The 22,362-nt window shown below is 45.2% G+C and overlaps 2 protein-coding genes across 5 annotated transcripts in view; one reads left to right on the top strand and one right to left on the bottom strand.

The window, feature by feature from the left end:
* TCP11 (t-complex 11) overlaps nucleotides 1-3,404 on the bottom strand; it is a 138,139-nt gene extending 134,735 nt beyond the window's left edge. The window contains exon 1 of the mRNA XM_032340561.1: nucleotides 3,015-3,404. The gene's annotated coding sequence lies outside the window, so the exon portion shown is untranslated. The remainder of the gene's footprint in view (nucleotides 1-3,014) is intronic.
* A 59-nt stretch (nucleotides 3,405-3,463) lies between these two features.
* The window catches only part of ZNF76 (zinc finger protein 76), a 32,150-nt gene continuing 13,251 nt past the window's right edge, over nucleotides 3,464-22,362 (top strand). For 3 of the 4 annotated variants that reach the window (XM_032340555.1, XM_032340553.1, XM_032340556.1), the window contains exons 1-2: nucleotides 3,465-3,814; nucleotides 21,901-22,069. In XM_032340555.1, coding sequence (XP_032196446.1) covers nucleotides 21,997-22,069 — 73 coding nt within the window. In that variant the 5' untranslated portion in view covers nucleotides 3,465-3,814; nucleotides 21,901-21,996. Of the gene's footprint in view, nucleotides 3,815-21,900; nucleotides 22,070-22,362 lie in introns of all 4 variants that reach the window. The other variant, XM_032340554.1, reaches the window with a different exon arrangement.

Below are 22,362 nucleotides of genomic sequence, written 5' to 3'. Positions count from 1 at the left end.
AATATCCATATGATATAGCAATTTAAGAGAAATAAGACAAAATCTACCTGATCAAAAAATAAGTCTGGTTGGTCTACTAGAATCCTAAACTTCCCTGTTAGCATCTATAAAGGATAGGTGCATTCATTTCTCAATTACTGAGCTTCTGTTATATGCCCTGCATCGTGCATCAGGCTATCACAGCTTGCTAACAATAGCCATACCCAAAACCCATACTCCTCAAGTAAGATTCTGATTACAACTGATCATTCCACATACATTTGCCAACAGGAGAGAAAATCCAGTCTACCTGGTGACTATGAGTATAAATACACACTGGCATTCCATTTTATGGACTTTAACTTCCTGTAAGTTTGATTTAGTGTGACAAAACATGAATACTGGGGGTGCCTGGGTGGCTCAGTGGGTTAAAGCCTCTGCCTTCCGCTCAGGTCAGGAGCCCCGCCCGCATAGGGCTCTCTGCTCAGCAGGGAGCCTGCTTCCTCCTCTCTCTCTGCTTCCTCTCTGCCTACCTGTGATCTCTGTCTGTCAAATAAATAAATAAAATCTTTGAAAAAAGAAAAAAAAAACTTTAAACAAAACATGAATACTTCTGTGAATGGACAAAATCACATTTCTAGAACTGCAAAGCCAAGGACTGATATAGGTCTATAATGACTACACCAGCTTGGGGCCATTCTCTCTGACTTACCTCTTAACCCTCTTTTATTCCAAAACACTAAGTCTTCCACCTTCTTCCTAGGACATCTGTGATGATGTCCCTGATTAATGTATAATCAGGGCCAGTACAGCTGAGTCTGCTTATATCAGTCTTTAAAACAGGGCACATGAAGACTTTATAAGGAATTCTTTCCAAGGGTATGTGCAGACCTTCCAAGAGGTAGTAGGCAAGGAAATCAATCTGAGGAGCATTTTAAGGAAATAAGTTTCCAGATCCTCAACTTCTATTAGAAATCTTCCCCCAAACGAATCCGTTTGGGAACTAGCCACCATACTTACCCACACGCCATTCCACCTCCCCTTTCAGAATAGTCCTTGTCCTAATTTACAAAAGAAAGTTATATGCCTCCCCTACACCGAATCTTCATCCATGATCCAGGATATAAAAACCTGGGGAGTAGGAAGTAGGGGTTGTTTTTTCCATTCATACAAAAATATTCCTATTACAATCAGTCCTCCTATTTCATCTTATAAAATGTTTACTATTTTCTTGTTAGCAGCTCAATCCATTATTTCCTAGCAAGTATACTTTTCTTTTCTTTTCTAAGATTTATTCGACACATCCAGAGAAAGAAATCACAAGTAGGCAGAGAGTCAGGCAGAGAGAGAGGGGGAAGCATGCTCCCCACTGAGCAGAGAGCCCGATGCGGAACTTGATCCCAGGACCTTGAGATCATGACCTGAGCCGAAGGCAGAGACTTAACCCACTGAGCCACTCAGGTGCTCCTATACTTTCCTTTTTTATTAAATATGTAAGAAAAAGCTTGTCATGAAACCTAAAAATATTAATTGGGAGTCATTTCTGATTTTTAAACATGATTCTTATTTAATTGTCCCCCAAAGCCAAACATCAGAATTCAACACAAGCATATATCCATATCTGCCAAGAGGATAACATGACTTCTATCCTACTTCTCACTAATTAACTAGTGATTTAGCGTCTACCTTCATTCAGATCAGATTATGATCCCAGGATCCTGGGATAAAGCCCCACATTGAGCTCCCTGCTCAGTGGGAAGTTGGCTTGTCTCCCTCCCTCTGCACCTCCCTTCACTGGCGTGCTCTATCTCTCTAAAATAAGTAAGTAAGTAAATAAATAAATAAATTTTTCCAAAAACACTGGCCTATACGATGGTATATTGTCAAGGTGGGGCTCAAAGGCAGAACACAAGCTGCTAGAAATGACCTTCAGTCCTCCAAAATATGCTCCTCACCAGTTCTGAGTACCTGAAATTACACACCATCAAAATCTTATTACTTCCAAGTCACACACTGATTTCCCAGACTTTTTGTTCATTGTGTAATAGGAGAAGTGATTAGCCAATCAGATTAGGATCTGCATGGAATGTGAAAAAGGACAAATGTATTTTTTATTATGGAAAAAGGTGGTGGGGAGACAAATTAGGACAACTCGAGTTCTATTCCATACGCTATTTCTAACCAGGAGTTTATGCTACAGGACACGCTATTTATTCTCTCCACAGGCATGTGAAATAACTCATCAAACTTCCACCAGAAAGGCACAGAAAGGGCACCACAGTGGCCAGGCTGTTTATTTCTATACCAGGAGGTAGAGAAAGGCTCACTTATTAACCATAAGAATGGACCATTAATTGTCACTCACTACCCACTGAAGCAGAGAACCTGAAGAGAACTCTGACCCCAGTCCCACCTCTGGAAAGGTTGTGTCAAAACAAATAAGATAGGCAAGAGCGGACGCCCCAACTTGAAAATCGAGCTTTCTGGTTAAGCTCTCCTGACAGGGGAGGTAGGAGGCTGTCAGTGCCCTCAACGGCATTGTGAGCTACCATAGGTCCCAAACCTTGTACTTTGCAAATGTTTCTATTTTATCAGAATACTTCCTTTGAAAATTCTTTTTTTTTTTTAATTAAAATTTTTGGGGTGAGGGGAGGGAGGATACAAAAAAAAAAAAAAGTTGAAAAGCACTGAGAGGGAAAAGTTTCTCACCTCATTCCTCCAGGCACCCAATTCCTCTCCTAAGAAGCAACCGTCGCCAGTTTCTTATCTAACTCCTCTCAGTTATTTTTAACGTTTTACCAAAAGCTCAGTCCCTTGGATTTCTGCAAATTCCCCAATCGTAGCCCCTCCCTCCTGGGAGGGGGCGGAAAGGCAAAAGAGCTTGGTCTTGTTCACCCCAGGCGAGCCTACAGTGGGGAGTAGCTGGTTTTAAGGCTGCTGGTGGGGCTGACGGGGCCGTCAGGGCGTCCTCCCTAGAGAGGCAAGTCCCTCACGGCTCCTTAATGACGTCCTTTTCAAGAAGGAGCTAGTAATACCTGCAATTGCTTCCTTCAGAGGGATGGCTCGAAGATCGTAGGCAGTGCCGGGGGTGGGGGGGCTGCGCACAGAAAAGCTCTCCCGGGCGGTTAGGAGCAGGAGGAAGCCCCGGGCTCTGAACCCCAAGGAGAAGGTCCGCAGCCCCAGTGCGGGCAGTGGAACCCGCGGGAACGGCTTCCCTCACAACCTAACTCTCCTGTCCTTCCCGGTTCCTGAAGCGCCCTTCTCGCCCGCAGGCAGCCGATAGGACAGCGCGGAGCCCTCGAGGCCTCGGGCTCCTCCCGGCCGTCGCCGCCTCAGGCCTCAGGTGGACCGAATCCCTTGGAGGGACAGGTGGCAGCTCCACATTGCCATAGCGACGACCCGGCTCGCCAACCGCGCCCAGGCCCTGACCGGGGCGTCGTGACGTCATCACGCCCTCCCTGGGCGCTCGGCCTTCGCAGGCCGTACGTCACCCGGCCGGGGGGGCGGGGCGGGGCTCCGAGGCTCCGAGGGGCACGGTTCAGGGCCCGGCCGCCTGGGCTCCAGGGGCCCGGGAACCTGGATAAGTAGGACTGCTGCCGCGGCGACGGGGGGTGCGGGGTGGAGCGTGCCCTGTATTTTCTATACGGGTTCCGGGGCCCGGTAGAGGCGCGCCGCGAGGAGAGGAAAGTGCGGCGGCCCTGGAACCTGGATATCGCGCGAGGCAAGCTGCGCGCGGGCGGGCGGGCTATGGCGCAGGCGGGTTGCGGGGCCGGCGCTGGTGGCGGGGCCCGGTGCATGGCGGTCTGTCGGCGGAGTCGCCCTCGGGGGCTGTCAGGTTGGTGGCGGCGGGGAAAGTGGGTCCACCGTGCCCAGGTGGGAGGGCGGGCGGGCGCAGGGCCCCGGGAAGGTCCCGAGCCCGGCGTGCCCACCCTCCTCTGGCCCTAGCCCAGCGTCCGGGCGGCTAGACGGCGACCTGACCCCTCCCCCACCCGGGGCCCCGGCCCCCTTCCCTGCCCCTTCTTTCCGCCCCGGGACTCCTCCCCCATGACTTCTAAACCCCACCCCGGCTCCCAAACCCCACGCCCGCCTCCAGCTCTGTGACCCTACACCCCACCCACTGACCCTAAAACCTCTACAGGTCAATTCTTATTCATTGACTCAACCCAGGAATTTCCCCAGCTCTGCCCAGGGACCCACTGACCCAGTGACTCCCTCAGCTCTAGTCCAGTGACTCAAGACCCGAGACCCCCACTCCCCTCCTAGGTGACCCTCCAACCTTCTCAATGACCCCATTGGTCCGGTAACTCCCACTGTTCTATCCTGTGTTCGCCCACAAACTCCCTTCAGACCTTTCCTGGTAACTCTTTAAGCCCTACTTCAATAGTTTACCACCGAGTCATCTACATAACCCTCAACATCTAATAATCCCTTCTTTGCCCTGTAACCTCATGATCTTCATTCCATGCTCCCTCCTTCATCCTAAAATCACCCTCCCCGACATCCCTCTCCGCACCCTCAGCTCCTCAGTGTCAATCAGCACATGACTTAGAAGTCCCCTAGCACCACGCTCGTGCCCAGGAAGATATAGGATGAATATGAAGTAGTAGCAGTAGTTGGAGGCATCAAAGAGTTCTGGATCGAGTGTGTGATTCCAGACTCAAGTCCCAGCTCTGCCCCCATGGTGCTTTGGAAACCTGGGACAGGTCCCTTCCTCACTGGGCCTCAGCTTGTCATCTGTGTTGTGTGTGATAAGGCTGGGTTAAGTGATCTCAGGAGTTTCCTTCCAACTGTGAAATTCTGCAGTTCTCAGTCAAGATAATACTTGTTGTTTACAGTCATTTTTATACCCTCGCTAGAAGTTTACTCTAGTCACCTCACCTCAGGGTCCACTTGCTTCATGAACCATATTCCCTCACTCCCATGACCCCCTACACCCTTAACAGCCTGTACCTTTTTCCCTTGACCAGGCCCTATCAGTTAACAGGATAGCAGAGTGCTTCAGCTAGGGGCATTGATGTGATAAGAGACCTAGTTCTGGTCTCACTCTGGCTCTTCAGCTGTGGCACTGCAGGCATACCATTTAGGCCTGTCTGAACTCTCAGCCCCACCTCTGCTAAGGGAGGGTAATAATCTTGCCTGAGATGGTGCATTTGGCACCATGCCTGGCCCATGGGAACTCTTAAATACAAACTGAGGAACCTCTATGGGTCTTACTCTGTCCTGGGTACTAGGGATTCAACAGACAAGACAGGGCCCATGCGTTACATTGCTTTTCTACCCCTGAGCTCTTGGAATACCCATCCTCTTATCTTTGCTGCGGCCTCTTCCTCTGATGATTTATCTCGTCCCTCTTTAATTATGATTGGCTAAGCACTTACTGTGTGCCACACTTTGTATGTATAAATTAAATTTACCTTTCAACAACTCCAAGAGATGGTTATTACTATATCTGCCATCATTTTGCATTTCTGTAGGTTTGGTTTGGCTTCAAATAAATAAATAACCTAAAACAGATACATAGCAGAGCAAGTATTTGAGCCCACAGTCTTCAAAACCCACTTGCTCCACTACCTCTTGCCCTAAACCTGCAGTTTTCCAGGTCACCTTGAGCCCCTTTTTCCTTATTTTCTAATGATTCCTAAGCACAACATCAGCTCATTCCATGATGCTCAGGGTTTCTGTTACCCTTTGCCCCATGGCTTAGTGAATTCCTCAACCCAGTGTTGGTGACTTTCCACCCCACGTGCCCTGAGACCCCCACACCTTAATACCTCTCTTCATTTTTGTCCACATATCCTCTCACAGCCTTCACTCCATGATCTCACTTACCCTAAGGGGGCTGCTACCTCACTGGCACTTTACCCCAAACCCACTTATCCTGCTAAGTCCCTTCCTTGCCAGGAGTTCAGATACTCTAAACCCTCTGGCACAGTAGTCTTTCCTCATATGATTTCCTATTTTCAATCTCTTCTCGGTGATCTAGCTGCCTCCCTTCTACAATCCTCAGCCAAGTTCTTTACCTAGAACCTTCATCTAATTAGCCCTTTATCTAGTGACTTCCTTCCCCCAGCTTCAATGAAATGAGCCCCTTCCATCCCAATGTGAGCCCATCTTTCATACCTGTACACCCTCCCATTCTAAGATCCCTCCTCTTCATGTTCTTCACAGTATCCTAAAGGATCCTGCCTCCCATATTCCCAGATCTTGTGGCATCCTCCTCCTTGTCATCAGTGAGCACCTTTTCAAACCAAATTATCTTCCCCATTTTTCCTCTCCCTGCATCCCTGCCCCTTCTCATAGTGTCTTTTCCAGCCCTTCCTCTTACTTTTCTCCTGGCCATTCTCACCTCACCAATTTTGGTAACATCAATTATGATGCAAATAAATGCCCCTCTCATCCCAACTCTGTCCTTTTTCCCACTCTTCTGTGCATGTAAGTACAGAGCTCCAATGAATGACCCTGCCACTCAGTTCTCCTACCTTTATACACAGCACTGCTGGGCCAAACCTCATTGGCCTCAATGGTTTGTCCGAGGAACTACACTCTTCTCTGGGAACTTCTGACCATAGATCACCAAGATCACCATCCTTTAGGTAGCAAGGAGAGAGATCTTGGAATTCCTTCTGAATTGATCTAGCCTGGTCTCCTTGTCACACTCCCAGGATCCTCTTCATTTCTGAAGTTGCTTGGTGTATATGCCCTCAGGGTCGAATGCTTTGGGTGTTAGCTTCTGCCAGCATTGAATTAGCCCCATTGTTTTCCAGACTCTGGGAGGACTTTCCATTCCCTCCCACCGGAACACTGGATGGTGAATAGCAAAATGTGAGATTAAAGATCTGCATCCCAAAGTCTATTCTGTAGGTCACCAAATTCCCGGGTGTCCAGTAATGTTCTTGTTGGCTGTATAGCAATAAATAATAGCACAGGACAGACCTCAGAGTAAGGAAGAGGTAAACCCTGGTAGCTACAAATTGATTTTTGAAAGATTTTGCCTTGGGCTTGCTTAATCTGTTTTAGGGCACAGAGCATATTCTGCCATGGATTTTAGTTATTTGTGTACTTCTCACCCATTCCCCAGCCCCACGACAATCTCCTTGAGAAGAGAGGCTGGGGTTTCTTTATCTTCTGGCATCTTAATCTGGTCCCTTATATTATGAGGCAGACCGTAAATACTGAGTTGAATGAACTCACTCAGAAATTCTGTATCAGGTACAAACAAAAACAGTTCACATCTGTGTTCTTTTTGTAGCCACAACAACCCCCTATCCCCAGAACGCTGCAGACAAGTAATGGGCAAGTCCCTTGATTTAAAAACAGTCTGGAATTTAGACCTTCCTTTTTCAGTCATTGGTCGGCTGGGGGAATGGGCGTGAGTGCTCATTTTCACTGTATATCTGGTAAGACTAAAGGGATTGGTTGCCCTTGTTGCTAGGACACAATGGTAACAAGGCCAGGGTCTATTATATACAGACCAGTTCTCAAGAAAATAGCCAGGTGAGATATTTACTGGGGGTTGCAAAGACGAGCAGGGACTAGGGGAAATCAGATTGGCAAAATGTTGGCAGTTGTCGAAGTTGGGTAATAGGTTCATGGGATGCATTACACTATTCTTTCTAGTTTTGCATGTGTTTGAAATCCATAATAGAAGTTAAAAAAAAAAAAGGTAGATGAACAAGTGCAAACTTAGCAATGTTCCTTGGAAAACACCTCAACACAAATGTTACTGAGTCAGTACTATTATCTAGGTTAAGTAGTATATTTAGTCTAACCTATCCCTGACCTCTTGTGTTGGTGAGATAGCAGGATGCTAAATACAAAAATTAGCACCCAGCAGAATTTTGTTCCGGTAACCCAGAAATTGGAACATGGTGGCAGCAAGCACCCATTGCCCAGAACCTGAGAAGGTAAGGCCATGTGGAGGGTGGAAGGTGAAGGAGAGATCAGAGCTCAGCTAGGGTCTACCCCTTCTGGCCTAAGGCCTTCAGATTACTGGGAGATCTTAAAGTGGTGAGTGTTCATTCGTTCCCTCATTCATTCATTCCTTCCACAAATGTTTGTTGGCTATCTACTAGTACCCAGAGATAGAGCAGTGAATTAGACAAAGTTCCAGAACTTAAGGAGCTCGCCATGGGGGTGAGACATACACTAAACAAATAAAAAGTAAAATCTATGTTGGGAAAATTAAGTAGAGAAGGGAGAGAGTACCAGGAGTCAGGGTGTTAAATTTTAAATAGGATGGTTAAGGAAGTTGTCATTGAAAAGGTAACATTGGAGTAGAAAACCTGTAAGAAGTTAAGCGGTAAGTCAAGCATGTATCTGGGGGAAATATATTCCAGTTAGAGGGAACAGCAAGTGCAAAGGCCCCAGAGGAGGAGTCTGCCTCATATATTCTATATTTGAGGAACATGAAGATGCCAGCCAGTCTGGCTGCAGTAGAGTAAGACAGGGGAAACAGAGCAAGAGATGCAGGGGTGGGAGTGGGTTGGTGGCAGGTCATGTCAGGAGTTCATTGTGCAGCATGAGAGGAGCCATTGGAGGGCTCTAAATAAGTAAATGACATGATCTGACATTCAGGATCATATTGGCTGCTTTGGTGAGAATAACCTGTAGAAGGAAAGAGTAGAAGGAGGGAAGCTGCTTAGGAGGCTATTGTAAGAGTCCAGGCAAGGGTTGCTGATGGCTTGGACCCAAAGTTAAACCAGTGGAAGAGTGAGAAGTGGTTGGATTCTTGTTCTATTTTGAAAGAGGAGCTAGCAGGATCTGCTGATGGATTGGATATGGCATGTGAAAAATAGAGAAGTCGAGACTGGTTCCTTCATTTTTGGCCTGAGCGACTGAAGGATGGAGTTACCATTTACTGAAAGGGGACCTGGAGGAGGGGCAGGGTGTGAGAAGGGATGGATAAGGAGTTCACTTGCAAATGTGTCAAGTTTCAGGTGTTTAGGGACACAGAGATGTTGCGTAAGCAGCGGGATAGACAGTCTATGAGACATGCGTAAATTTCTGCTCACCTGAGAGCTGAAAGAATGCTGTTCCTGCGCAAGAGACAGGGCAGTACAGTGGAAGAACACTGGCAGTTCAGATGAGAGGCCCGGCTGTGCCGCCAGCCAGTTGGGTGATCCTTTGGAACTCCGTCCCGTAGCTCTGGCCTCCAGATCTTCGTCTGCAAAAGGACTGCGTTGGACTGGAAACAGCCCTTTTCTCAGCCCACACCCATTGTGAGAGGCAATGGATTAGTGCTCAGAGTCAATAAGATAATGTATCTGTATATCTGAGAGCATTTTGAAAACTGCTGACCCCTACACCAGGTAGCAGTGTTGATGTTAAGATTCCTTCCTTCACTGAAGTAACACGCAGTGAGTGCTGGACACAGAGGGTACAGACAGAGAAGATGCATCCAGCCCTCGTGGAACACCACAGGTTAGCTTCTCGGTGCAGCTTTGCGGCTGAGTGATAAGGAAACAGGCCAGAGTCTGGTGGTCTGGTGTGACGTTGGCGAGGGAAAGCCTGTGCTTGACTTGGGTCTGGGAGAAAAGCAAACGTGGATGTCAGAGATGAGGCAAGATGCTATCCCAAATGAGGAAACGTGGTCCTCCTAGCTGGGGCTGGGGAAGAGCCAGGGTTGTAGGACTCCATTTCTTCCCTCCTTTGTTCTTTCACTCAGCATTTACTCCTCTGCTAGGATCTTCAGGAGCTCCTCATTCTGTAGTAGATGGTTTCAAATCTGGCCTCAGGAGTTGCCATTAGAGCTCCTCACAGTTAAGCTCCTCACAGAGCTGATTGAGGATTTAGATTTGAGCTAAAGAGCTCGGTTAGCTATGTGATCTAATGGTATTATTCATTTAGTGTCTGGGGACACATTTTTTGTTAGGTGCTGATTATACCAAAATGCGTGCTCTCCCGCAATGTAAGTTGTAAGCAGTCTAACAGAATGTAGGAGTGTGTTATTCCCCCCCACCCCCAGCAGAATCCAATTTAAGGACTCAATACTTAAATACTGCATTTAAGTATTAATGCTTAATACTCAATAATTAAATACAGTATTTCAGTCACATACTGTGTCAGAGTGACTCCCTCACTGCATCTGGAAACAGTCGCTGTGCCGTGTTTATCCTTGTGTCATTTAGATCTCAGTGTTTATATTGTAAGGAGGCTTCTCTGACCATCTCAATAAGAGTACAGGATACAGCCCATCTTTGTTGACAGGTCACCCACAAAATTTGTTTAGAGTGGATATGTAATCATCATCTTACATTTAATGGAATGGGGAAATTTTGTCCTGGTGAGTGAAACAAAACCACTGAGGTGAAATCCAAGTTCAGCTAAAGCCGTTGTCTTTAACCGGCAGCCTTAAGCTACTGACAAAACCTCAGCTGCCTCTTGCCCTGGCAGCTCCCAGTCAGGGTCGAGAAATGGGTGTGGACGTGAGGGTCTCACGGATCCTTTGCAGTTATCCCTGTTTTGCTGGTACGAAGCACACAGCCTCTTGAGGCTCCTCACTTAGAGCTCAGAATCAAAAAGATCTGGTTTGTTGGATGTGATAGTCAAAGCTCACAGCATAGTAGACTGGCCCCAGCTGGAAGTCTGAGCACTTCTGTTCACCCCAAGCTTGTCCTCAATAAATGGTTCTTTTCTGAGAAGCCCAGATACAACTTGCTAGCTTTGTACTGTTTCTCACTGCATTTATTGATGTCCCCACTGCCTTGGGATAGTTGGTGAAGCTTGACACCCATGCAGTTACTATAAGAACCTAGGAAATGGGGACTCTGTGAGATTGTAGAACTGACCTGAGGCTTAGATGTGGAGGGTGTCCCTGAGATCTGAGTTCTCTCTGTCTGAGAATATCATCCTCTCAACCTAGTAAGTCCTGTCTGAGGCCACAGAAACAGGGAGGGAGAAAGGCAGCCTCTGCTTGGCCATCACTCAGCCAGACCTCCCCCTCCACCCTTGTGACCTAGAGCCAGCAAGTTCTTAGGTCCCAGCAGGTTTGCTGTTGCCTCCTGCTCAGCTTGATCACCTTTCCATATTGTCCATGAATTGTCAAGCTCAGTTTTCAGATGTGGTTTTCCTATAAACCTATAACCTCAAATCCATGCTGTCAGCATTGGACTAGCCATGCCTCATAATTGGAGAATCAGATATTGCTATAGCCAACAAAAGGAGTGCAAGGAATGCTCTCAGACTTTCTTCTTTTATTCATGTATTTGTATTTGTTTCTTTAACATAGATGATACATTCCCGAGGCCCGAGCTCAGTGAAAAGTCAGCCTTGCATTGCTATTCCCCCGTCACTCAGTTACCCTGCTGCGGGCAACCCTAGACAGTCATTTCTCCACCATCTTGCCACAGACTTCCTACAGAAGGCACTGTTTTATACCTTCCCATTTTTTTCTGTAATATGTTTTAGAGATCTTTGCATGTCAGTATGTGAGGACCTTCCTCATTTACCTATGTTTGCATTGTATAGAAGTTCCATACTGACAGACCCTTATGCTGCTTTTAATGTTTTTGCTATTACTACGTACAGGGGTGCCATGACTCACCTTAGACCCGTGCCATTTTCCACATATGTGTGTCTTCCTGCAGACTAGACATGAAATTGCTAGATCAGATGGTAGGTACATTTATACTTTTGATCCATACTGCTAAATTGCCCTCATTAGAGCTCATACCACTCTATACTCCCCCAGCAATGGATGACTCTGTGTATTTCCCCCACAGTCTCATAGACATTGCTCTGAGTTAAAAAGAAACAGATCACCAGGGTGCCTGGGTGGCTCAGTTGGTTAAGCATCTGCCTTTGGCTCCGGTCATGATCCTAGGGTCCTGGGATCGAGCCCTGCATTGGGCTCCCTGCTCAGTGGGAAGCCTGCCTCATTTTCTCCCTCTCCCTCTGCTGCTCTCCTGCTTGTGCTCTCTCGCTTTCTGTCAAATAAATAAATAAAATCTTTAAAAATATATACAGATCACCTACAGATCGGCATAGCATACTGAATGGTGTTCCACTTTGACATTTTATTCCACAAGACGTGCAAAGCCAAACACAGCCCAGTTTGAAGAATACCGCGTATGAAAAGATAACCGCTAAACCTCTGGTAGTTAGAAGAAAGGAAAATCCTAGAGGAAGGAGTTCTCTACCTCTGTCCTTAGACTAGCGTGAATTAAAGGAGAAATAGATGTCTTTTTCTGCAGGACTTGGCAGGGACAAGATGCAGCTAGTGATGGGGGAGCTGCGGGGGGAATAAAGGGAGACCCCGAGAGGGAGGAGCTGATAACCAGGCAAATGCATTTAGTGTCCACTGGAGAAGTACCTCTTGGCTCCATGCTGGTTTCTTTTCATTTCAGAGCGACTTTATCTTTTTAAAGGTTATACCTCTTCCTTTTAGCGCACCTGCTCTTCTCTTTTTGGACTCTCTCGCTCTTAACCTCACTTGGAGTTAAGGTGTCTGCAAGTTGAAACTGGATGAGTGTTGAACTTTATGTCTCGTTTCATTTAATGTTCGTTTGTTCACTTTCCTCCATTCATCCATCCAGATGGGCTTCATGGTTCTTGTCCGAAAGGCTTAAACAAGCACCCTGTGCAAGTAGCTCTGTTTTCTGTGTATTCTTTTTGTAGAATGAATTATGAAGACAAGGTTCTTAGATCTCAGATCCTGAGCCTTCCCCGGTGGGGTTAAGCATTCATGTCTGTCCTCTGGAAAGCTTGGAGCAGTCTCTAGTGCCGTCTGCAAGGCCCATTTGTGCCTGCCTCCTGGCTTCACTAACATTGATGGTTGGATTTTTTTTTTGATTAACAGACTTTATTTCTTAGAGCACTTGTAGGCTTATAGAAAAATTGAATAGAAAATGCAGAGAGTTCCTGGGGCGCCTGGGTGGCTCAGGTTAAATGATTTGGTCATGATTCCGGGATCCTGGGATCAAACTCTGCTTTGGGCTCCCTGCTGGGTGGACAGTTTGTTTCTCCCTCTTCCTCTCTCTCTGCCCCTCCCCCAGCTTGTGCTCTGGCTCATTTTTTCTCAAGTAAAATCTTTAAAAAAAAGAGAGAGAGAGAGAGGCGCCTGGGTGGCTCAGTCGGTTAAGCATCTGCCTTCAGCTCAGGTCATGATCCCAGGGTCCTGGGATGAAGTCCCACGTCAGCCTCCTTGCTCAGCAAAGACCCTCCTTCTCCCTCTGCCTGCTGTTCCCCGTTTGTGCACTCTTTCTTTCTCTCTCTGACTGACTGATAAATAAATAAATAAATAAAATCTTTTTTAAAAAAAGAAAAGAAAAGAATATACAGAGAGTTCTAATTTACCCTTCTTTATGCCCCAGTTCCGGGTTTTCCCTATCAATAACATCTTACATTGGTGTGGTATATTTGCTACAATTGATGAACTAATATTGATGCATTATTAGTAACCAAAGTTCATAGTTTACATTATGGTTCACTCTTTGTGCTGTCTATCCTATGGGATTTGACAAATACATGATGTCAGGTATATGTCCACCGTTACAGAACTGCTCCACTGACCTAAAAATGCCCTGTACTCCATCTGCACATCCCTCCTCTCCCACTCCCCATACCCCATGGCAACCACTGATCTTATTCGTGTCTCTCTAGTTTTGCCTTTTCCCGAAGTCATATAGTTGGAACCATACTGTATGTAGCCTTTTCAGATGGCTTCTTCCACTAAAATGCATGTAAGTTTCCTCTACGTCTTTTCGTGACTTAATAGCTCATTTCTTTTTTATCACTGGAAAATATTCCATTGTCTGGTTGTACCCCAGTTTGTTTATTCAAGGACATCTCCGTTGCTTCCAGCTTTTGGCAATGATGAATAAACTGCTATAGACATCCATGTGCAGGTTTTCTGTGGGCGTAAGTTTTCAACCCATTTAAAAGTAGGAACGCTGGATCATTTGGTAAGACTGTTTGATTTTGTAGGGACCTGCCAAACTGCCTTGCAGTACCATTTTGCGTCCCCACCAGTAATGAATGAAAGTTCCTGTTCCTCCACATCCTTGCCAGCATTTAGTGTTATCACTGTTTGGATTTGGGCTATCTCATTGTCTGTTGGATGTTAATACTTCTCCTTTGATTTATGGTAATGGGATAAGTATAATACCACCATAATTATTCTTTCTCCTACTTTAATTATTGAGAGAGCACCTTTTTTGTATTATTTATTTACTATTAGTGTTTTTCCGTATATGAATTCATACTCAAATCTTTTTTTTTTTAAATTTAATTTTATTTATTTATTTGACAGAGAGAGAGATCACAAGTAGACAGTGAGGCAGGCAGAGAGGGGGGGGAGGCAGGCTTCCAGCTGAGCAGAGAGCCTGATGCGGGGCTTGATCCTAGGACCCTGAGATCATGACCCTGAGCCGAAGGCAGTGGCTTAACCCACTGAGCCACCCAGGCGCCCCTTCATACTCTAATCTTATTCCAGTGGGAATTTGATACTGTTCTTGGAAGTTTGTATGTGTCTGTGTGTGTGGGTTTTTTTCCACCCAATTTTTTTTATTGTGGCAAAATGTACGTAACATAAAATTGACCGTCTTAACCATTTTTAAGTGTACATTTAAGTTGCATGTGTTTTTAATATCATGTCTTATATTTTCTTTAATATTTTCTCTTAATATTGATTTTTTTTAAACCTAACTCTTCTTTTGACTTTTCATTTGCTTCAAAAGCAAAAACTATCTCTTCTTCCTAGCTGAGGTTTGGATATTGTTCCATTTTGATGAATTGATGGAATAAATTTAACCTTTTAGTCCCGAGGTGATGTTTTTAAGTAATGTGATGCTTCTAAATGAGCATGATGATCGAGTCCTTCCTGATGGCTGATGGCATGTTTCATTTTCAAATAGCCCTTCCATGGGTGCCTGGGTGGCTCAGTCAATTAAGCGTCTGTCTTGAGTCCAGGGATTTCTGCTCAGCAGGGAGCCTGCTTCTCCCTCTCCCTCTGCCTGCCTGTGTACTCTCCCTCTCTCTGTCAAAGAAATAATAACATCTTTAAAAAGAGAATAGCCCTTCCCAAGCCAGCAGTGACCCCAGAAACAAGTCAGATGTAACTTGATAATCTCTGTATTAATTTGTGTATTGCAGTAGAGCATACCCTTAGGTTCACCTTTCCAAAAAGACTTTATTCTAGATTTTTCTTTCCATGGACTGACGGTGGGTTTGAAACTCAGCCATGATTCTGTTTGGTGGTTTATAAACTAAGGTGTTAAAACTCACCCTAGACTTAGGACTAAAAATTAGGTTTTTAAGTTACCTATTTTAGTTTAAATGAATTCTGTTCTTCAGTAAAAGGGTCTACATTTTCATTGCCCTTATGGAACTAAAAATAATCTACTTTGCCTGATTATTCTCTTTTCTGTGACTAATTCAAATCTAAAAAAATGTAGTAGCTTGGGGCGCCTGGGTGGCTCAGTGGGTTAAAGCCTCTGCCTTCGGCTCAGGTCATGATCTCAGGGTCCTGGGATCGAGCCCCACATCGGGCTCTCTGCTCAGTGGGGAGCCTGCTTCTCTCCTCTCTCTGCCTGCCTCTCTGCCTACTTGTGATTTCTCTCTGTCAAATAAATAAATAAATTCTTTAAAAAAAAATAAAATAAAAATAAAAAATTGTAGTAGCCAAATAGGAACCATGCTAAAAAGTGATCTGGGCTTTTAAAATCAGTGTGCTTTTTTTGCAAAGAGATGTTTAGCTGATGTTTTAAATGTGCCTTATGTTAATGCAAGTTTCTGTTACTAATTTCCTGTTTTCTCTTTACTGTTTGGAAACCCACAGAACCAAGCCTGTTTTAGTAGGGGTTTTGTGTGTGCATTGGTCTTTTTCTATAATAACAAATACTGAATCATTTTACTACAGCTCTTCCAAATCTGGCTCTCATTTGTTTGCCACTTGACTTGCTCAGCAGCTGTCTCTCCCAACCTAATGTCACTTCGTCCTCTCTGAGCAGTTTTGTTTATTTCCAAATGACTAGTTTTCTGAGTGAAAGTTAAGTCTCCCTTGCTTTATCCCCCCCACCAAAGCTGAACATTCTTCTCTTTCCAAGCAAATGTTTTGATTTATTTTTCTTTTTATTCCTTTCTTTCTTCCTTCCTTTCTTTCTCCCTCCCTTTTCTTTTCGCTTCTGCATACAGTTATCCTCTGGGCTGGCTGAAGCAGGACACAGAAAACCTTATTCCAAATATCTGAGGAGTTCAGACTAGCAGAAAATGATGGAAGAGTGAACAGGTGCCTGTAGTCAAGGTGCCTTGCTCTGGTGTGGGTCAGATGAGATCTGAACCATGCCAAAGTGAAGCACAAATTTATGGCTGCCATCTAATTTTCTGTCTTTCATGGCCCTTATCTTTCTGCTTTGAGGAGACAATTGAAGCACATCTTGTTTCATGGAAAGACCTAAAGATCCAAAGTATCCAAAAAGCTTTTCTAAATGTTCTCTCTCCCCGATAAATGATAATTTACATTTTTACATTAGGAGACATATATGTATTATGGAGCCATAGGGCTCTTGCCTGCTACAGAGCCAACAATAAGTTAAGTTCATTTTATTTATTTATTTACTTATTTATTTACTTATTTTTGGAAGTTAAGTTCATTTTAAAATGCAACAGACAGAGAAGCTGGCTGCAAGTTCTGGAAGAGTCCAGAGTACTCCTTATTCATCCCTACCCATTGTCATGTGGCTCTTCTCTCCCATCCCCCACACCATCCCCAGTCTATCTCTCCCTTACACCCAGCGTAGGTCACTGGGGAGCTGACGAATCTTTTGCCTACAAGGAGAAACAGAGCAGCTGCCCCTGCTCCCTCTCCGTCCTTGCTCAGAAGGCCACTGGAGTTATGAATCTGAAATGTCAAGTGCGGGCAGGAAATGCACAGGCACAGCTGTCCTGAGGCAGTGACAGGCCTCTCTTTGGCTCTGCTAGTATCTCTGTTGCTAGTTTAGTAGCAGCACAGAAGGATTCCGAGGAAAGCATCATTCCACAAAGGAAAGGGAGAAACATGGCCATCAGACACGCGTACACGCCTAGCAGCCACGGAGAGCCTTCTCCCCACCTGTGGTCAGTCTCTGGTGGAAGGCAGCACCAGAGATCAGGAAGGGCTGGAGAGCCAGAGTGGACCACTTATAAAGGCTTATATTATGGGCTTAGGGAGGAAAATGGAACATTTAGCCTGGACATGAGGACATGTAAAGGGAGTGGAGATTTGTTTTCTTTGAGTGTAAGAAGCCTTATTTTGGAAAATGTGGCTTCCAGCTCTTCCCTCTTTCCATTGTGGTCAGGTCCAGGAGGACTGGGTTTCAGTTACAGTGGATGACAGCAAAGTTAAACAATTAGTAGTCAAGTGTTTTGTGTCAGCCTGGATTGGCAGAAGGAAGAAATGCACTGTGTATTGAGAGGGACGGGCCGGGGCCGGCCAGCCTGGCTTGGAATCCTGGCATCCGCCCTTCCCTGGCTGTGGGACCTTGGAATAAATGACTCTGCCTCTAAGCTTCAGTCACCTCATCCGTAAAGTGGAAATAATGGATCTAATTTCTTCGTAGGGTTATTTTTAAAATTAAAAGAGTTAATATAGGTAAAGCACTTTGAACAGTGGCTGGCACTCTTCGGGGCTGTCTGTGTGGTAAATATAATTAGCACAAGCAGTGGGAAGGGTTTTAGGGACTTCCAGGGCAGCACTTCACCTTATGGCTCAGGAGGTGGTCGCAGGAGATAGAATTGAGATTCGAAGCCATTTCTGCAGACTTCTAGTTGACGGCATTGCCACTCTTTAGCTACTTTTTAGAAATGCCTGTCACTTCGAAAGCACTTCCCTTTCCGTTCCTCTCGCATCCCTCCTCCTCAGGGCCAGTTTTTCTAGGGTACTTCTTATGTGCCAGCACTGCTAAATGCTGACATATGTGACCTTATTTAACCCTACAGCAACCTTTGGAGAAGGTGCTGTTAGTAGCCCCGTTTTTTTCTTTTTTACAAGTGGCATCTGAAGCTCAGAGAGGTTCAGTGACTTGCCCAAGGGTACACAGCTTCAGAGAGGGATAGAGCCTGGCTGTCTGACTCCAGAACCCGTGTTGGTAAGCGTGCCATGGATTTTCTTCATAAAGTCCCAGTAGAGTACAGATGTGCTCAATTAAACCAACCGTTGCTACAGGAGCCAGCTCTAAAGATTTGAGGCCATTTTGTAATCCCGTTTCAACCTATAATTGGCTTTGTTTTCAGACCTGGGTCTCATGTGTGTCCTTACTCTGACAGTGCTGTTAACAGAAACAGGTTACCAAAAGAATTTCTCTCCCTGCTTAAGACTCTGAAAGTTGAGAGTCATGGAGCAGACCAAGAGAGACCAGGACTAGAACTTGGGGTTATCAGGGCTCTCAGCAAGGTTGGGGTCACTGCCAGGATCCTAGTAGACAGGATAAGATGGGTCAGTTGCCAGAATTCCCATCTAGAGCAGTGGTCCTTTACCTTTAATCCCTGTAAGACGCTCATGCAATCTTCAAACTCCCTTCTTGTCAGAAAAATGCATAAGCTTGCACACCAAAATAATGTTTTCAGGTGGCTTTAGCTAAAAATGTACTAGGCCGCACAATAATAATAATAATAAGTATTTAAGAACATACTCTGGAGCCAGACGGCCTGGATTCAAAATCCTCCTCTTGCACTTACTAGCTGTGCAACCTTGAGCAAGTTACTTAGTGTCTCGGGCTTCAATTCCCTCAAATATAAAATGAGGATAATCACAGTATTTAATTACTGGATCTTTGTGAGGATTAAATGAGTTATGTATAAAACACCCAGTACACTGTTCCTTTACAGCACTGTTCACTATTACTGCTCGTAGTAGCGTAGCCATTCAGTAAATGTTTATGGGCAGAATGAATGAATAATTCTAGCGGGGATGCTAAGTCTAAAGTAGAACATCCCAGCCAGTGTGTCAAAAGTGGGCTATAGTTATGTAAAGATACTGACCAGCTCAGCCCTTGGGGCTGCCAGAGCCCCAGCTGGTTGCTCCTGGCTTTAAGCAGCAGCATCTGCCACATACAAACATCCTTCTCTCTGGCTGCCCCGACATGAAAACAGTTTGGGCAGCACTGACTGAGAAGATCAGTCCGAAGATAGTGAGTACCAAGTAGGCAGTCCAGATGCCAAGTCCAGGGGAATTCTGTGGTTGGGCGGCATGGGAATCTTAACTGCTAAACCTTGAACAAGGCTTCGCAACTGTGGGCTCTGGCTCAAGTAGGGTGAATGCAAAGGAAGTCCTGCCAGGAGGATGCCCCAGGAGCCCCCTCCTTGCACACAAGGACCCGGTGAGTCACTGCACAAGGATTTGCAGAGCGCCCACAGTGAACCAGAAACCAGGCTGGAGCCTAAAGTCCTGTGTGGGCAACAGATGTGAAAGGGACAGTGATGAGTACTGGAGGAGATGACTGTAGGAGTGTGAGTGCTAGGAAGAGGTAGCGCTGAGGAGTTCTGATCATGGAAGTGGTGGATTTAGGTTTATACTCCCCCCCCCCCAAAGATTGTATTTATTAGAGCATGAGCGGGGGAGGGGGCGGGAAGAGGGAGAAGCAGATTCCCTGCTGACCAGGGAACCTGACGTGGGGCTTAATCCCAGGACCTCGAGATCACAACCTGAGCTGAAGGCAGATGCTTAACTCACTAAGCCACTTAGGTGCCCCTGTGCTTTTTTTTTTTTTTTTTTTTTTTTTTTGTCACTCTGACACAATATTACAAAATGCCTAGGAAACAGGCAAGGGTTTATTTGAGGACATACATTAGGAGGCTCTCAGAGTAGTTGAGATGTGAGAGGCGATATTCATCCGAAGTAAGTACATAGACTTCTTAAGCTTTTTAAAATTGTTTTTAATTGAGGTATAATTGATGTACAACATTATATTTAAGTTTTAGATATGCCACATAATGACTTAATATTTGTGTGTATTCCGAAATGATCACCACAGTTAGTTTGGTTAATATCCATCACCTTATGTAATTACAGATTGTTTTCTTGAGTTGGGAATTTTCAAGATTTATTCTAGCAACAGTCAGATATGCAGTTCAGTATTACTAACTATGGTCCCCATGCTATCATGCTATACCTTACATCCCCACGACTTACTTATTTTGTAACTGAAGTTTGTACCTTTTAACTCTCTCGATCCATTTTGCCTATCCCTAACCCCTGCCTCTGGCAACCACCAATCTGTTCTCTGTACCTATGAGTTTGGGTATTTTTTGTTTTTTTTTTTAATATTACATGAGTGAGATCACATGGCATTTGTCTTTGACTTATATCACTTAGCATGATACCATCTAGGTCCATCCATGTTGTCACAGATGGCAAGATTCCCCCTTTTTTGGTGACTAAATAGTCACCAAATAGTATCCTGTTGTATATCTGCACTACAGTTTCTTTATCCATTCATCCATCCGTGGACACTGGAGTTGTTTCCAGGCCTTGGCTATTGTAAATAATGATGAATATGTGTGTCTTTTCGAGTCAGTGTTTTTATTTTCTTTGGACAGATACCCAGAAGTGGAACTGCTGGATCAAATGGTAGTTTTATTTTTAAGTTTTTGAGGAACCTCCATATCGTTTTCCAATTTATACCAATTTCCATTCCCGCCAACAGTGCACAAGGGTTCCCTTTTGTCCACATCCTCCCCAACACTTGCTATTTTGTGTCTTTTTGATAATAGGCATTCTAACAGGTGGTGTCTCATTGTGGCTTTGATTTGCATTTCTCTCACGATTAGGGATGTCGAGCATCTTTTCATGTACCTGTTGGCCATTTGGATGTCTTTGGAAAATGTTGAATCAGATCCTCTGCCTGGTTTTTAATTGAACTGTTTGGGGTTTTTGCTATTAAGTTGTATGAGCTGTTCATATCTCCTGGATATTAACCCCTTATCAGATGTGTGATTTTCCCCCTTTCTGTAGGTTGCCTTTTCATTTTGTTGGTGGTTTCCTTCGCTGTACAGGAACTTTTTTGGTTTGATGTAGTCCCACTTGTTTATTTTCGCTTTTGTTTCCTTTGTTTTTGGTGTCAAATCAAAAAAATTATGGCCAAGACCATGTCAGGGAGCCACCTATTTTTTTCTAGAAGTTCTATAGTTTCAGGTCTTACATTCAAATGTTTAATCCCTTTTGTGTTAATTTTTGTGTATGGTGTCGGGTAGTGGTGTATCTAGACTTTTGAGGGAGAAGGAGGAATCAAGGATAACCCCACCTATTCTGGGTGGCTGGGAATGCCAGCCCAGGGATAGGGGATACTGGAAGAGGAACAGTTCCAGGGAGCACATCGTGAGTCTGTTGGGGCTCGTTCTGTTTGTGATGCCTGTGGAATGTTCAGTGATGATGGTCAACAAGGCCAGTGGTTAGATTGAGCTGAGTGTAGGAGAGCTGTCAGAATGTGGAGATGTGATGTGTGCTCCCCAGAACCAGCAGCACTGGGACTGGCATCCTGCCTTTAATGGGGCTTCCTCCTAAGGAGAGTTAGTTTAAAGATTTTACTTATTTATTTGAGAGAGAGAGAGCAAGCAGAAGCAGGGGGAGGGGCAGAGGGAGAGTGAGAAGCAGACTTCCCACTGAGCAGGGAGCCTGACCTGTGGCTTGATCCCAAAACCCTGATATCATGACCTGAGCTGAAGGCAGGCGCTTAATGGACTGAGCCACCCAGGTGCCCCAGGAGAGTGAGTTTAAAAGTGGGTTTTGATCATTGAATCTTGGCTGGCGTGCTTCTGTTGTATGCTCAACTTTTAGAAATTCTTTAATATTTCTATCTTGAACCTTCTTCACGAAAGCAAACATAGTTCTATACTTTGAAGAATTCATCTTCCTTTCTTCTTAGCTGGCCTCGTTCACTCTTTCTTTATGTATCCTTGTAGCAGGAGGAAGCTGTGTAGCTCCTAATGTGACACTGTCCATTTTCTCAGACTTGTGACCCAGAAGGAAATCTCTGACCTCAGGTGTGGCTCTTGGTGCTGGCCAGAAGCCAACTTCATGTCTGAGTGTACGAGTAGCAGTTTGCCATGGAAAGCTTGGGGCTGCAAACGGTGACCCTCAGTGATGGGACGACAGCCTATGTCCAGCAAGCTGTCAAAGGTGAGTATTTCCAGGTACCCCAGAATCTCATCCTGTCCTCCAGCCTCTGGAGAGGAATGTCCCATTCTTAGAGTCTCCCCATGACTGTGCCCTCCTGCTTGCATGCCACAACTTACTCAGCAGGAGAATTTCATGAGGTCACTGACAAAAAGGGAACTCTTTAAAAGAAAATGCCATTGAGGCAGGCCAGCCTAGAAAATCTGACTAGCCCAGCTGGAGGAACCAAGACCTTTGAAAGGCAGAATTTCTTATGTGCGGTAAGTAGTTCATAAATATTTCTGGAAATGAATGAA

Source organism: Mustela erminea, chromosome 4, assembly GCF_009829155.1.
Source record: "Mustela erminea isolate mMusErm1 chromosome 4, mMusErm1.Pri, whole genome shotgun sequence".
Taxonomy (NCBI): domain Eukaryota; kingdom Metazoa; phylum Chordata; class Mammalia; order Carnivora; family Mustelidae; genus Mustela; species Mustela erminea.
The sequence above is the reverse complement of the archived record's forward strand: the minus strand, read 5'-3'. Positions and strand labels throughout refer to the sequence as shown.